The sequence below is a fragment of the Gopherus evgoodei genome, chromosome 3 (genome assembly GCF_007399415.2).
Source record: "Gopherus evgoodei ecotype Sinaloan lineage chromosome 3, rGopEvg1_v1.p, whole genome shotgun sequence".
Lineage (NCBI taxonomy): Eukaryota > Metazoa > Chordata > Testudines > Testudinidae > Gopherus > Gopherus evgoodei.
The window spans coordinates 204,206,446-204,223,006 of NC_044324.1; the positions used below are offsets into that span (position 1 = coordinate 204,206,446).

A 16,561-nucleotide genomic window follows, 5' to 3' on the forward strand; every position below is an offset into this window, starting at 1 on the left:
AACTGACTATAGAAGTCTATTTAACTCTTTTTGAGTTGCTTGATGTTTAAAAAAGTAAATACTAATTTTGACAGCTGAGACTTTTTTCTGACTCATTTTTACTCTTTGGATAATTATACTCTTCTGTAAAATAAAGCTTAATTTGGACATTGTCCTCACTTTATACAAAATCATTTTACATACTTGAAGAAACTTGAAGGAGTTGGTTCCTAAGTCATGTTAAAAAAAATAAAAAAAAAAAAACAAAAAAACCAACAGGACCTGAGATTTTGGAAAACCTAGATCCTACCCAAAAGGTGATCTGAAACTATTTTGAAAAATACTACAACTACTTAAAAGATTGTGTGCTGAATCCCCCAAACCAACAGTGAGAATGGAAATGTAAGTATATTTCTGATGTTTACTTATTAATACGACTTAGATTTTCAGAAAGCCTTTGACAAGGTTCTGCCTAAGGCTCTTAAGCAAAGTAAGCTCTGAAGGGATAAGGGGGAAGATCCTACCATGGATGAGTAAATAATTAAAAGATAGGAAACAAACGTTGGAATAAATGGCCAGTTTTCAGAATGGAGACAGCTAAATAAGGGTGTCCCCCAGACGTCTGTACTGGGACCAGTGCTGTACAACATATTCATAAATGATCCAGAAAAAGGAGTAAACAGTGAGGATACAAAACTACTCAAGATAGTTAAGTCCAAAGCAGACTGAGATGAGTTGCAAAGGAATCTCACAGAACGGGGTTACTGGGAATCAAAGCTGAATTTCATCTGTAATGTTGATAAATGAAAAGTAATGCACATTAGAAAACATAATCCCAACTATACAAATAAAATAATGGAGTCTAAATTAGCTGTTACCACTCAAGAAAGAGATCTTGGGGTCATTGTGGATAGTTCTCTGAAAACATCCACTCAATGTGCAGCGGCAGTCAAAAAAGCCAATAGAATGTTGGGATTCATTAAGAAAGGGATAGATAATAAGACAGAAAATATCATATTGCCTCTATATAAATCCATGGTGTGCCCACATCTAGAATAGTGCATGCAGATGTGGTTGCCACATCTCAAAAAAGATATATTGGAATTGGAAAAGGTACAGAAAGGGCAACAAAAATGATTAGGGGTGTGGAACAGCTTCCATATAAGGAGAAATTAATAAGATTGGGACTTTTCAGCTTGGAAAAGAGACGAGTAGGGGGGGATATGATAGAGAGCTATAAAATCATGACTGGTGTCGAGAAATTAATAGGCAGCAAGTTTAAAACTAAGAAAAGGAAGTATTCCTTCACACAAGGCACAGTCAACCTGTGGAACTCTCTGCCAGAGGATGTGGTGAAGCCCAAGACTATAACAGTGTTCAAAAAGAACTACATAAATAAATGGAGCATAGGTCCATCAATGGCTATTAGCCAGGATGGGCAGCGATGGTGTCCCTAGCCTTTGTTCGCCAGAAACTGGGAATGGGCAACAGGGCATGGCTCACTTAACAATTACCTGGTCTATTCATTCCCTCTGAAGCACGTGGCATTGGACACTGTCAGAAGACAGGATGGTGGGCTAGATGGATCTTTGGTCTGACCCAGTATGGCTGTTCTTTTGTTCTTATTTTTTGTTTTGTCGCATTTTTGGTTTTGTGAAGAACAGTTCCTCTGCAACTGCTATTTTACTTGGTGTAATACCCACTGATGACAATCACCCCGGTAGCAGTTTCACAGCCCAGTAACAGTCCACTGGTTGTGGACATAATTGTCACCAAACAATGCTAGAACCTGCTTGTGAGGTCACAGTAAGTCTTGGCCTTCCAACAGTTCACCGTTTTTAACATTATTAATATTAATATGTTGTCCTCTTTAGCATGTAAAATATAATATGAAAACCAAGCTTAAAAAAAATGTTACTGTTGAGGGTGGAAGAATAATAGAGACTTAACAGGTAGGTTTTAGCACTGTTGAACACTGGGAGTGATGGTGCCAGCACAATGCATAATAGGCCATCTTCCAAAGCAGGAATTGATGGAGGAACCAAAAGATAAAAAACAACGAGAAGTCCGGTGGCAGCTTAACATTCATCTGAAGAAGTGGGTTCTTTACTCCCGTAAGCTTATGCCACTGGACTCCTCGTTGTTTTTGTGGATACAGACTAATGCGGCTACCCCTCTGATACCTGAAACAAAACATAAAAAGTAATGATCAATAACATTCAGAAATACCCATTTACTCTGTGTCTTTGGGACATTCTGCACATAAACTTGGACTTCTAGCTTTTTAAAACTGCACATCTTTAATCTAATTTTATTTAATTATTTTATTTCCTGATATGTCACCTCTAGTGTTTAGATTAATTTTTCAATAAGTGTTTTTCACTACGCTATTTCCTCAGATTATTAAAAAGTAATAATATTTTACACTTCATATTCCCCTTTGACTGATAAAGAAAACATCTCCCCTACAGCATGTGGGTGTTTGTACGTATATATAGTTTGTTTCTTACCTCTGTGAGACGAGGTATATGAAGGCCCTTTACATGATCTCCTGCAGTCTTCCTCGATTTGCCTGGCCAAGTTCTTTTCCTGTGACTTTCTGCTACACCAGACCAGGCAAAGACATCATGATAAGCTAAATCCAAATCTGAGGGATCTACTGCAAACTGGCATATCAACTTCAGCAAGCAAGCAAGACAGTCCAGCTGCCACTGTGGATAAGAAGAAAATGCAATTTTCCTTTTTCACAAATTCTAGTAATTCTTTGTCTATTTTGGAACTTGAAACACAAAACTTAAATGTCCTACAAAGTTAACAACTAAAGCACTAATTGGCAAAAGCTAACAAGACTTGTATTAGACATTACAGAGTCTGGGGCTGGTATTAAAATCTTTTCTTTCTTACAAAGAGAGTATTTTCAAGAACTAGCCCAAATTACGGGTACAGTTACGAGATGATATCATATTCTCTGTAGAAGATTCAGTTTTAGTCTACAGCATTTTCTAGCACTTATATTTAACTTGGAAAGCAAAATTTAACATTTTTTTTACTCTTTTAAATTAAACACAATTACTTATGCAGAGACAAACTATATTAAAAATACCATTTTGTATTGTAATGTCACAAAGGGATGAAAACCTCTCATTCATTCAGTAGTTTCTGATTTTTCTTTCCTCTTATGTCCTTCTGGGACTATGATCTCCAAGGATCTCATATGTATTATTACTCCTGCATGTACATTTGCCCAGCACAACCAGCAAGAGTTGTATCATACAAGCAAAACTAACACAATCATAGGCCCAGATCGTACAAACCGATACACAAGCATAGTTCTCTATAACCATTCAGAATCCCACTGAAATCTTCAAGACTTTGCACAGGTGCAGGCGTCTACACTAGAATATTTATTTGCAGAATCAGTGCCTTAGCTGCACTTTACTACTCCATCTCTTGCAAACCTAAATGCAAGATCAACTAAAGCACTAATAGAATCTTTGGCTTATGCTGGGAATGGAGAGAAATACAGAGCATCTCACTTCTCCTGACACTGCTCCAGAGAGAGCACCAACAGATGCCAAGCGTCATGAGAGAGCTAGAAAAGTGTATATCACAAGTATTTATACAGATTCAAAAGAGAAAAAACTGAAAAAAAAAAGCTCAAAAATATTATTCTCCTTCTATAAAAAATAAAGAATTTTTTTTCAGTATGGGATACTTTAAATATCCTAAACACTGAAACATACACAAGCCATGACACTTTATATTTATTACATGACAAAATGCTCACATTGAAAACAAACAGATAAAACAAACTCAGTCTAACAAATCCAAACTGAAAAGAAATCCAAACTGCAAAGTAAAATCCAACATAACGAGAGTTTATCTCACATTAATTGATAGATAAATAGTGATGATAAGATACATAATTTCACAGAATCATAGGACTGGAAGGGACCTCGCACTGAAGGAAGGACTAAGCATTATCTCACCTCTGACAAGTGTTTAACCTATTCTTAAAAACCTCCAGTGATGGAGATTCCACAATCTCCCTAGCCCAGGGATCGGCAACCTTTGGCATACGGCCCACCAGGATAAGCACCCTGGCGGACAGGGCCGGCTTGCTTACCTGCCGCATCCGCAGGTTAGGCCGATCACGGCACCCACTGGCCGCAGTTCGCCACTCCAGGCCAATGGGGGCTGTGGGAAGCGGCACGGGCCGAAGGATGTGCTGGCTGCCGCTTCCCGGAGCACCCATTGGCCTGGAACAACGAACCACGGCCAGTGGGAGCCACGATCGGCCGAACCTGCGGATGCAGCAGGTAAACAAACCGTCCCAGCCCACCAGGATGCTTACTCTGGCAGGTCGCGGGCCAATGGTTGCCGATCTCTGCCCTAGACAATTTATTCCAATGCTTAACTACCATGAAATTTGGGAAGTTTTTCCTAATGTCCAACCTCAACCTCCGTTACTGCAATTTAAGCCCATTGCTTCCAGCCTTATCCTCAGAGATTAACAACAATTTTTCTCCCTCCTCTTTGTAACAACCTTTTATGTATTTGAAAACTGTTATGTTTCTCCTTCAGTCTTCTCCAGACTAAAGAAACCCAATTTTTTCAGTCTGCCCTCATGGGGCATGTTTTCTAAACCTTTATTCATTTTTGTTGCTCTTCTCTGGACTTTCTCCAATTTGTCCACATCTTTCCTGGAACTCGACACAATACTCCAGCTGAGGCCTTATCAGAATAAAGCAGAGGGGCAGAATTGCTTCTTGTGTCTTGTTTAAAACACTCCTGCTAAGACATCCCAGAATGATGTTTGCTTTTTTTGCAACAGTGTTACACTGTTGATTCATATTTACCTTATGATTAAGGCTAAGATTTTGTCATGGTTATTTTTAGTAAAAGTCACAGACAGGTCGAGGGCAATAAACAAAAATTCATGGAAGCAGTGATCTGTGACTTTTACTAAAAATAACTGTGACAAAATGAGGAGTGGGGAGATCCAGCACCCCAGGCTGCTGCGGCTCCATGGTTTCCCCTGCCACCATGCTGACTGGAAGCTGCAGGGTTCCCCTTCTGCCCACGGAGGCTGAAAGCTGCAGAGCTCCAGGGTGACCACATTTCCTAAAGAGAAAACCGGACATCCCCAACCGCTCGCCTTGGCCGCCCGACACCCTCCTCCTGGGGAGGTTGTTGCCTGTCACTGGAACCCTACCAAAGCCCCACTGGCTGCCAGCCCTTGGGGCTGAAGCAGAAAATGTCACAGAGGTCTTCAGAAGTCATGGATTCCAGCTTGGTATCATCTGCAAACTTTGTAAGTGTACTCTCTAACCATTATCTAAATCATTGGTGAAGATATTGAACAGAACTGGACTCAGAAGCAAACCCTGAGGTACCCCATTGAAAATGTCCTTCCATCTTGACTGTGAATCACTGATAACTATGATTTGGGAATGGTCTTCCAACCAGTTATGCTCCCACCTTACAGTAGCTCCATCTAGGTTGTATTTCCCTTATTCATTTATGAGAAGATCATGCGAGACAGTAACAAAAGTCAACACAGACAAAAACAACAAGGAGTCCAGTGGCACAAGACTAATAAATCTGTTAGTCTTTAAGGTGCCAACAGACCCCTTGTTGTTTTTGTGGATACAGACTAACACGGCTACCCCCGATACTCAAAATAGACTGTATCTACTGCTTCCTTTCTATCCACAAGGCTTGTTACCCTGTCAAAGAAAGCTATTAGGTTGATTTGACATGATTTGTTCTTGACAAATCCATGCTGAGTGTTACTTATCACCTTATTAACTTCTAGGAGTTTGCAAATTGATTGCTTAAAGGTCTGTAATTCCCCACAGTTGTACTTCTACCCTTTTTATAGATTGGCTTTATATTTGCTCTTTTCCAGTCCTCTGGAACCTCTCCCGTCTTCCATGAGTTTTCAAAGACAATCACTAACGGCTCAGACATCTCCTCAGTCTGCACCTTGAATATTCTAGGATGTATTTCATCAGGCTCTGGTGACTTGAAGACATCTAACCTGTCTGAGTAATTTTTAACTTGTTCTTTCCCTATTTTAGCCTCAGATCCTACCTCATTTTCTCTGGCATTCACTACATTAGACATCCAATCGCTACTAAACTTTCTATTGAAAATGGAAACAAAATGAAATGAATGAACAAAATATATGAAATGGACTAACACCAATGTGCACTGTTAGGGAATTTCCTTATTAACCCCTTGACTGTAGTGGTAGTGATTTCTTTCAATGCCAGCAATGGGTTATGTACCAAGAAATAAACACATTACTGCTTTAAAAGTGAGGTTGAGAAGTACAGGTTTCCCCTTGAAACCACCCATCAACCTCACTTTTAAATATATACTTGTTTTCCAATATTCTGACCATGTTATTGCAAACTTAAGCTCTGATCCTACAATCAGGTCTGTGCAGATGCTAAGCTCTGCATGCATGAATCCAGCACCTTACTCCAGAAAATAGTTTCCAGTCTGGGGGTTAGGGTATATAATTTTTTAGTTCTACAAACCAGCACATTTTTCCTTAGGACTTCAGAAAAAATAACAAATAAAATAACATACAGAAAAGGTAAACAAGTGTGGTCACAAAATAGCAAAAAGTCAGAATGATAAAAGTAGTAATGTTTTTAAAAGGGAGATTAAAACTGCAATTATTCAACAATTTACATTTCCCCAAATAAGAATACTATATTGTTAGTGTTTATTGGCATCAATTTAGCAGCTGGTTTGAATCCATTACAGACAGAAGCACTCAATAAACTAGTTTCAATGCACAATAATTGGCTTATCAGCAATATCTTTCATTGTTCATTTTATATGGTTCACTTCTTCTCTTTTTCTACAGAAAAGGTGCAAGTAAATATAACAAAGGCTACTAGCAATGGAAGCACTCAAATGGGATAGCTACCTTATAGCTGGTTAAAACACTGACATGTCACCTACCACAGTCCATGGTTCCTGCTCTTTAGGCTCTAGAATTCCCGAATTAAAAATTTCTAACAATTGTTGAAGCCCTCCAGCAGCAACAAACTGTAAGTAAATTACGATAATGTAAGAAAAATCAGGTACAGCATGTATTTTAAACTCCTTGTCTCAGTTACAAGATACACAATTAAAATCAGAAATAAAACATTGATAAATTATACAGTTACTTATTTTTTGAAGAACATAAGAAAAATTTATATAAAAATATAACAAACAGAGGCTGGACTTTTGACAAAGAACACTGAAGTTAGACAATAATTTTGTTTTTTATTAATCATTTAGGCCCAGGAATTGGGATTTCCTGACAGTATCCTAATGCAAATAGTATTATGTGCTAATAATATGAACTTGAAATCAAGAGACTCCAAGGAGTGAAACAGAATATTAAAAGCTTATACTATTTTAAAAGAACTTTCATTTTATGTCATTTTGAAAAATCTACACTACATATTACAAAATACTTAAATAAATCAAACCTTGCAGCTCCAGGTGTTTTTACTATTTTCTATTTGATCTTCACTCGAATCATCAGAGTCTGGATAAAGGTCACTATAACTTCCCTGAGTATAAACAGAAAAATAAATTATTTTATCAATGCTAGAATTTAAAGTAATAAATATTTCACCCATAAGAATTTGTATTTAGAAACTACATAAGAAGTTATATTACCGTAGACTCTCGCCTTATTCTTCTGTTAGGCTTGCCCAAAGCTTCAATGATTTCAAGTGCATACAAAAGTTTATGGGCACTTTTTATTCGCAGGAGATCCTTCCAACTAAATCCATCATTACCCTTACAAAAAAGTTAAGAAAATTAAATCCAATGCTGACCTGACCATAGAGGCAAAAGTAATTGCATTTTTGAATAGACAATGGCAAGTAATTTGGTTTTCACATATTACATATCTTTAAATTAATATTTATTGTTACAATATCCATGAAAAAAACTTAAAATGTATCTGATGTAATTTACAGACTCTCAATCTGAATAATATACGTCCAGTAGGAATCCCAATTAACTCAATATTATTAAAAGTTACAACAGCACATGCACAACAATTTTAAAAACATTTTAACTTCAGTGAGAAATGCCAATCTGCAATTCCAGATAGTAAAGTTCAACATTTACTTAGTCAGGCATGAGCAAAAAAGTGCCTTAAGATGTACTTTGAAGGCAAAAAATATATTTTTCGTATTTTAATAATTATAAAATAAATGAACAGATTCTGTTCATTTTCCAAAACAAGTCACCTCTGAACTGAAACTATGCATCCAAAAGTTTAGCCTAAATGCAGCATTATCCAGAAAGCTGTGAGCATGTGCAAAACAGATGGTAGTTCTAGCTTGCACAGTTACAAAATCTATCATATCTAAACAACAATTTAAGTTATATTTTAAAAATATTTTAAACATGTATACATTGAGATTATACGACAGCTTTTCCTTTCCCTGCCTTCACTAAGTCTTGGGAGAACCTCTGCAGTGTCATTTAAAAATTTGTAAAGGGCATGATGACTGCTGTTTCGCACAGCAGAGAATGGATAATCTATTCTTTCCTGCCCATCTTTCCTCCACGTATCCTATGCTAGATTCCTGAGTTTCAAAACATGATAGTTACATTAAAAGAGCATCAAAAATGCAAACAGGAAAGCAGAATCAGACCCTACTACTGAATCCAACCTAATCAAAGAATAAAAAAATCTGTCAAACTCATTTTATCCAGGGAAAATAAAACATTTTGACCCCTGCAGCCAGCTTCTCTCTCTGCCCTTAACATTTACTTACTTGCTGACACAAAGAGTTACAAAAGGATTGCTGGCAAAGTAAGGAAATTCTTCCATTTAGCTAAATACATTTTTGCTGGCAAAAATCCCAGTAGTTTTGTGTCTTACAATTCTTTCATTTAAATTCATTTTGTTCTTAGTGTTTTATTTTCCTCAGGTACATTCAATCACAATTAAAGAGAGACTGTCCATTACTCTTATTCACAACTTCCACAGTCAGCTACAATTAGGGGGGATCCTCACATACCTGAACTTTTTACTGCCCATTAATAGGTACTGAAATGATGACCCAACATTTTATTTTAATTAGCAATCATCTCTGAAGCCTCAGAAAACATGTCACTATAGACACTAAACAGTGTACTTACATGTGGTTGGTTCATACTGGAAAGTTACTTAAAATTCACACATTTGCTCTTTTTACATAAAAAATGCTCGGAAGTACTTCAGAATTCAAGATATTTATTCAAAATAATTTTTCCAATAACATTTACCAAAAAAAAAAAAGCATAACTGAAATTGAATCTTATGTTACCGAACATCCGCCTGGTTATAGCAATATATAAAATTCTAAATGCTCTCCCATTCAAAATTACTATCAAAATAATACACACTTCACTTAATGCAAGTTTTAAATTTAACCAAATCTAAGCACACTCAGAACAGTGGGTTGTTACTATTGTATTTTATAATACAAAGGTGGAATGAGGGATTTAAAACAAGGCATACTAAAAGGCAAATAACAACATAAGATTCAGTTTTCAAGCCACATAAAATTTATAGGCTAGAGTTCAAGAATATTGCTTTAGAATCAAGTATATTTAAGGTTATTTACTTCTAAAATGAAACCCAAAGAAGACATGAAAATAAGAAATTGCTTCAACTTGCTTTGTACAACTGAAGATGTATGAGATTTAATTTCAACATGAACCAGTAAAGTCACTAGAGAGAACATTCACTGATCATTTTACTTAATTCTTGTTTACAAAAATAAAACCCATGACCTTTAAAGACACAAATCAGGAAACTAAATTAGAAAAGCTACAGACTTCTTTTGATTTTTATTTCAACATAATAAGAGAATAATAGGTGAAAATGGTCCCCCTTTTTTTTTTTAATTTTCTCACTATACCCAATACAAAACCAGAGAATATATATAACTCTATGAGCTGTCCTGATATATTATTATTGAAACTGTTCTGTCTTTTATTCAAGACAATGTCCCCCTTGCAGAAATCAGTTATTTTTTATTTAACTCTGTTGGAGCAATCATCATTCAATTTTGGGTAAACTGTAAACATTTCACTGCAAAAAGTCTAACTGAATTGCACATTATATATATATTTAAAACAAACACTGTTGGCTGACCTGTTCATCTGAAATATTTTGGAATGCCTGTAACATGTTAGGACATGTAGGTAGAAGCATTAACAGTTCCCAGACACGCCTGGACAGGTTTTCTGCATGAAGGTGGAGTTCTTCACATCTTGCACTCTAACACAGACAAAAAAAACTATTACTATTAATAGTTTCTTAAGAAAAGCAACCTCACTGACATTTTAGGGTTTGAAGTTTATTTGTTTATTTATATTTTAAACAAAAGCAATTCGTTCTCAAGCTAAAGTTTGTTAAATAAATCTATAAATACAGCATGATAGTTTAGGTCTCACTGAAACAGAAGGAAATTAAGTTACTTTATGCACTATACTTTAAAGACATGCAAAAGATTCAGTGTAAATAAATCCTGGATTTAAATACACAACTACTGATTCTGATAAATTCCCAGTGTAAATCCCATTGGTTTATATAGTTATACGAGAGATAAATATAAGTCACTGAGTTTTACAATATATCTTTAAAAATATTTTTTCAAGCCAAATCCCCTTACTAACCACCATATGTGTTTTCAATAGCACATATCCTTTTCAGAGCAACACATTTTTAGAGCAACTAGTAAATAATAGCATATCATTTTGATTATAAAAAGCTTAGTTATATCTATAGATATGATTAAATTAAATATACAGATAGAAATATTAGATGTATCTGATGTTTGGATACCTTGGTGAGGGGCCATCAGAAGTAGACAGATTGGACAGAATTTAAACAAGGCATATTCAGTCATCCTAATCAAAGATCACTAAATTACCTCACTATCTTCCATAGCCATTTCACCCGAAGGAGGTTTAAAAGATGCAAGCATCTCCAACAAATCAAAAAGGGTGGTAAGATGAGGTTCTTGCAAAAGTAAAAGCATTGGAATGTTGTCCTTCTGAGGAGGAGGTAGGCAAGATGCTGGAAGTTGAACACCTTCACCTTTTCGCTCCCTCCGGGGTGCACCCAAGGATACAAACACCATCTAGAAAGAAGAGGGAGAGGAGAAGATAGAGACTATTTTAACAACACAGCTACAATGACCATTTTTAAAACCAGACACGGCTTAGAAATAAGAATAGACTTAAGAACATGGTTTTGGAAGATACACTAGTCTCTTCACTGCTAATCCTTTAACTATGTTTCAATAGAATGTCACAATTCAAAAATGACATACATTGGGCAGCACTGGAGATTTACATTTATTTCGCCTGGCATGGTAAGTATGAGAGGTGGCAGCAGCAGAGTGATCAATAAAAAAGTAATTAATTCAAACGTGTGCTACATTTAGGTGGTCAGTTCCTCTAAAGTTGTCTTTTTCTTTGGCAGGGAGGAGTAACAAAGGGAGGGGTTGTGCAAGGTCGGGTCCTCCAATCTGCAGTGGTTGTAAGGTTAATCCTCCTTCCTGCAAAGTAGACATTCCTATCTTTCTTAGGCATTGGGGCTGGATTCACACTCTAAGGAAGCTTGCTCATGTCCTGGGCAGTAGGTTCATCTGGGCTGCAAACCTTGATAGGCCTTAGAATAAATGAAGATGTGATATGGATTCTAGACTTTTATGAGTTTGTTTACAGGATGCTTTGGATTTGAGCATCAAAAGGGAGAAAGAAGGCTCTTGACAGCTTCAATGGCTGTTGCTTTCCCTCTTTTCCATGCTCTCATGACAAAATGCTTTGAGATGTTATCTTGGTCATAAAATCAAAGAGTTGTGACCATTTGACCAAAATCTTGGTGTTTGATGTTGTTTTCACCGGTCCCTGCTTTTCTCTACAAAAAATAAATGGTTCCAAATTTTACTTTGATCCTTCAGCATGTACTACTTCACATCTACTAATACACCCAGAATGTGGCTTTTTCAACCGGGACTACTTTTTACAACAGAAAGGCAATAGAGCAGCAGAATGTAAACGTATGTTAATATGAACTAACTGTAATTTTATTTTGGGTGTAAGAGGATGTATGCTATACAGCAGAAAACAATACAATGGTTTTAGAAAACAGATGTTGCCAAAAAGAATTTTACATTTTATCACCCTATACACCTACTGGTCATCACATGACAAAAGCAGCATACCAAATTGTCTTTTTATATTTGTCTTATCTTTACACTGATAATACCTGCATATCCTTAAAGCCCAATTCATGAAGTGTTTTTTCATCATAATCAGTTGTTAGTTCATGCCCAGATGAAATCATTCTCACAGGTCCCATGAGACCACCTACAATAAAGCACAACATAGTGAATTTCTGGAATTTCATTGGCTATTTAAAAAGCATAATTTTTAAAAGTAAAATTAATATTAACATTGATACTGCACCTGCTGAAAATTTTTATAAAAAACAGCTTCCTGGCAAACCTCTCAGGGCCTGACCCAAAGGCCTCTGAAGTCAATGGGAATCTTTCCACTGACTTCATTGACCTCTGAATCAGGTCCTTAATTACTTCCTTAGCAATATGGTTCAATTATATCTTGTAATGAAAAAGGCACAGGGGAAAAAATCTGCCTTATAGGGAGGGAAGAGAGATAATAGTTCTTTCAAGGTGAATTTCTCTATCATTAAGTTCTTCCAGAGCTGGAAAATTATTCTGTGAGCATTTATTTTAAATACTGATAGTTTTACTAAGTGTGGAATGCCATAGAAATTTTCTTCTAATTGCCCCTAAAGTGTGTACCATTAAATTACTATAAAGCACCATAAACTTCTAAATGAAGGATCCAGGTCTGAAGGATCCAAAAAGGTTCACATCTACTTGCTGCTAAGACTGGAAGGAACGCAGGTGGCAGAGGGAACCATTCCTCCCCTTTTGTAGCACTGCTTTGGTACACGTGGGAACACAGAATGGGCACATGAGTGCTCTAACACATGCTGCTATAAGAAGAAGGTTTCACTTTCCAAGCTGCACTGGTCAGTGCTGCCCTGACTGGGAACATAGTGAGGCCACCTGCAGGAAAAACTGCACACAGTGTAAACAAGCTTCGAGCCTAGCGACTGCCAACTTTTCACAATGAATAGTTGTCTCACTCTGTTATATGCTGCTTAACATATATTTTATTCATAATTTCTTCTTCAACCTCTCTAGTAAAATTTATTTATAATTATGACAATGTGAATTGGAGGTGTCATCTTCTAAGACAGATAGTCATTGTTTGTGAACATCAGAAAGAATCTGACTTCTGACCTTATAGCAGGAAGAATCTGGAGTGAAATAATGGCTTAGACTCTGTTAAAAGCAAAGATCCTGCCAGTGGAATCGCCATCTAAACAGTGATGAAATGGGGCTGGCAAAGGTCACAGAGTACTGGAAGTGCCAAATGGTGTGGCAAGGCCCCAGTCACAGTCATAAATAGAGCAAATTAAAAAGAAAGCAAATGTGACAGAGGAGGTTATTTACCTGTAACAGAAGGTTCTTTGAGATGCGTGGTCCCTAGCTATATTCTACTGAGCGTTATGTGCATATGCCATGTGCCTGGAGCGGGAGCTTCTCAGAGTGGTAGAGTCCATTGGTCCACACATGCACCCTGGTACCACTTCACCAGAGGTTTCACCAGAGGCAATAAAGGGCACAGCGGACCAACCATGCCTTCAGTTTGTCTCCACAACTAATCTACCAAATCCACAGCAAGGGTGAAGGAAGATGGGACTGGAATACAGGTAAATAACCACCTCCTCTTTGAGTGATAGCCCCAATTATATTCCACGGAGGATGATTAACAAACAGTACCTAGATAGGAGGAGGGTGCGAGGAAGATGACAGAACCGTAGAATGGAGGACCAATGCACCAAACAAGGCAACCATCGCACAGTCTTGCACCAGGGCATAGTGAGAAAAAATGGCATCTACTGAACTGCATGTGTCTGGCTTATATATATGTCCATAAGGGGCACATCATGGATAAGGGCCATAGTTGATGCTTGTGCTCTCATGGAATGGGCCCATATCCCACCTGATAGGGACTGCCATGACGAGTGATTGCAAAGCATAATGCACTATGGAATCCGCTCCGAGATTCTCTGAGTGAAGAAGGCCTGCCCCTGAATTCTCTCTGCTATGGAAACAAATAGTTTAGGAGACTTCCAGAATGGTCTTGTCCTTTCTAGGTAAAGGGACAGGGCCCTAGGTATATCAAGGGAGTGAAGCTGCTGTTCCTCCTTTGAGGTGTGCCGTTTGGGAAGGAAGGTGGGCAAATGTATGGGTTGGTCAAGGTGGAAGCAGGAAACCACTTTCAATAGAAATATGGGATGTAAGTGCAGTGAGACTTTGTCCTTATGGACCATAGTAAAAGGAGGATTTGCCATCATGGCCCCAGTTCACCAATGCTTACTATAGAAGTAATAGCAACCTTCATGGAAAGAAGAGAAAGGGAGCAAGAGGCCACAGTTTCAAAGGGCAAGTTCATCAATGCCATGAGGACTAGGCTGAGGTCCCATTGAAGAACAATAGGCTGAACAGGAAGGTATTTGCATATAAGGCCCTTCTAGAATCAGGCAGTCAAAGGGTGAGTGAAAACTGAATGCCCCTCCACAGGGGATGGAAAGCACTGATAGCCACTTTGTGCACTTTGATGGAGCTGAGAGTGAGCCCTGAGGCCATCAGAGACGGTAAACAGTCTAAGACCATCAGGATGCTCACAGCCTCAGGAGCAAGACCTTTCTGCTTGGCCCAGGAACTGAAACATATCCATTTGGCTTGGTAGAATTATCTCATGGAGTCCTTCCTGCTAGTAGAGAGGACATTTCCCACTGCCAACAAACATTACTGTGCCAATGGAGGTGTCCATCCAAAAACCAAGCTCCCAAATAAAGTGTCCGTGGATCAGGGTGCTGAACCTGTTGTTGTGTTGTGTGAGCAACTGTGGGAATGTCGGAAGCGGAGGATGGTTCGACATGCGGAAAAGAGTTGGAAACCAGAACTGGTGAGGCCAGAATGGGGTGATCAGGATGGCCATCACGCTCTCCCGTCAGAGTTTATGAAGGTAATAAGGCAGGAGTAGTAGGGGAGGGAAGGCGTAAATGATTCAATCTGAGCAGTCAACAACCATGGCATTTGCCCTGTGAATTGTCATCCAGCCCTCCCTGGGACAGTACTAGATTATTCCTGGGGGAATTCTGCATCACTGTGTGTGCACAGAATTCATGTTCCCCATACATTTCTTTGTTTCCCAGCAGAAAAATGGCTTCTGATGGGAAAGCAAAGGGAAGCAGCAAGAGCAGTCACGAACCCCTCCCTGGCAGCACAGGCAAGTTGGTTTGGACACCCAGAGCAGTTGGCAGAAATGTAAATCACTGCCAGCGGGTGGGGAGGGGATAGGCAGTCGTGTGTGTGAGAGTGACACTCCATCCCTCTTATTAACTATTGTGGCACGCTCGGCGTGGATGGGCAGGGCTTTGGAGAGTTTCTGAGGAGATAGGAATGGGGAAGGCTCTGTTCCTTCAGGCAGAACAAAATGTATACTCCTGGGGGAATTCTGCACCACTGCGCAATGCAGAATTTTGCAAAAATTATCATGCATGGAGAATTTCCTTTCCCCCCAGAGAAATATGCTGCACTGTTGTTAGCTGCCACTAGTGACAACTGGACCCAGCAGAGCGCAACTCGCACATAGAAGACATTGCTGGGGGGACGGAGAGAGAGCTAGAGGGTTCCTGGCAGCCGTAATCCCCAGCATGCCCTAACAGAAGAAGAAGGGTGGCGTGCAGGAAACTCCATACAAGCCTGTTACCAAGCACCAGGCTGTTTCTTCCTCTGGATCCCTGGGCTTGGGGTGGAGGGGAGGGAGAGAGAAAAAATAACTGGGTTGCCATAGGGGTTTCTTTAACTCTACTCTTGGGGGAATTTTCGTGTGTGTGTCTGTATTGTTACAGACATACTTGCTGACAGGTATTTTGAACTAAATTACTAAAATAACTGAAACTGGTATGATTATGTAGTGTTATTTTGATAAATAAAATTTGCAGAATTTTGCAGATTTTTAAAATATTGTGTGCAGAATTTTAATTTTTTGGCATGGAATGGCCCCAGGAGTAACTGGATGCACTTGCTGTTGCCATGAGAGGAAAAGAGATCCCTGACTAGGGTTCCCAACAACCAGAAATGTCTGTGATTACCATGTCACCCAACTCCCATTCGTAGTTGGTCATGAAATTCCTGCTGAGTGCATTGGCAATCACATTCTGACTCCCTGGGAGATAGATCACTGACAATAAGATATGGTGTGCATCGCACCACTTCCAGTGGCGTACCACTTCCATACACAGTGCTGGGGACCTTGTCCCTCCTTGCTTGTTTATGTAACAAACCACAGTGGTGATGTCTGACAAAAGAACATGACAAGAGTAGATGAACAGTAAAAATGCATGGCACGCCCTGCATACCACCCTAAGTTCCAGAGTGTTGATGCA

General features: G+C 38.6%; 1 protein-coding gene across 1 annotated transcript in view; it reads right to left on the reverse strand.

Moving 5' to 3' along the window:
• USP34 (ubiquitin specific peptidase 34) overlaps positions 1 to 16,561 on the reverse strand; it is a 311,265-nt gene that overhangs the window by 130,008 nt on the left and 164,696 nt on the right. Inside the window, 7 exon segments of the mRNA XM_030557848.1 lie at positions 2,490 to 2,690; positions 6,961 to 7,047; positions 7,479 to 7,562; positions 7,672 to 7,794; positions 10,154 to 10,279; positions 10,935 to 11,144; positions 12,278 to 12,378. Of these exon segments, the coding sequence (XP_030413708.1) occupies positions 2,490 to 2,690; positions 6,961 to 7,047; positions 7,479 to 7,562; positions 7,672 to 7,794; positions 10,154 to 10,279; positions 10,935 to 11,144; positions 12,278 to 12,378 (932 nt within the window).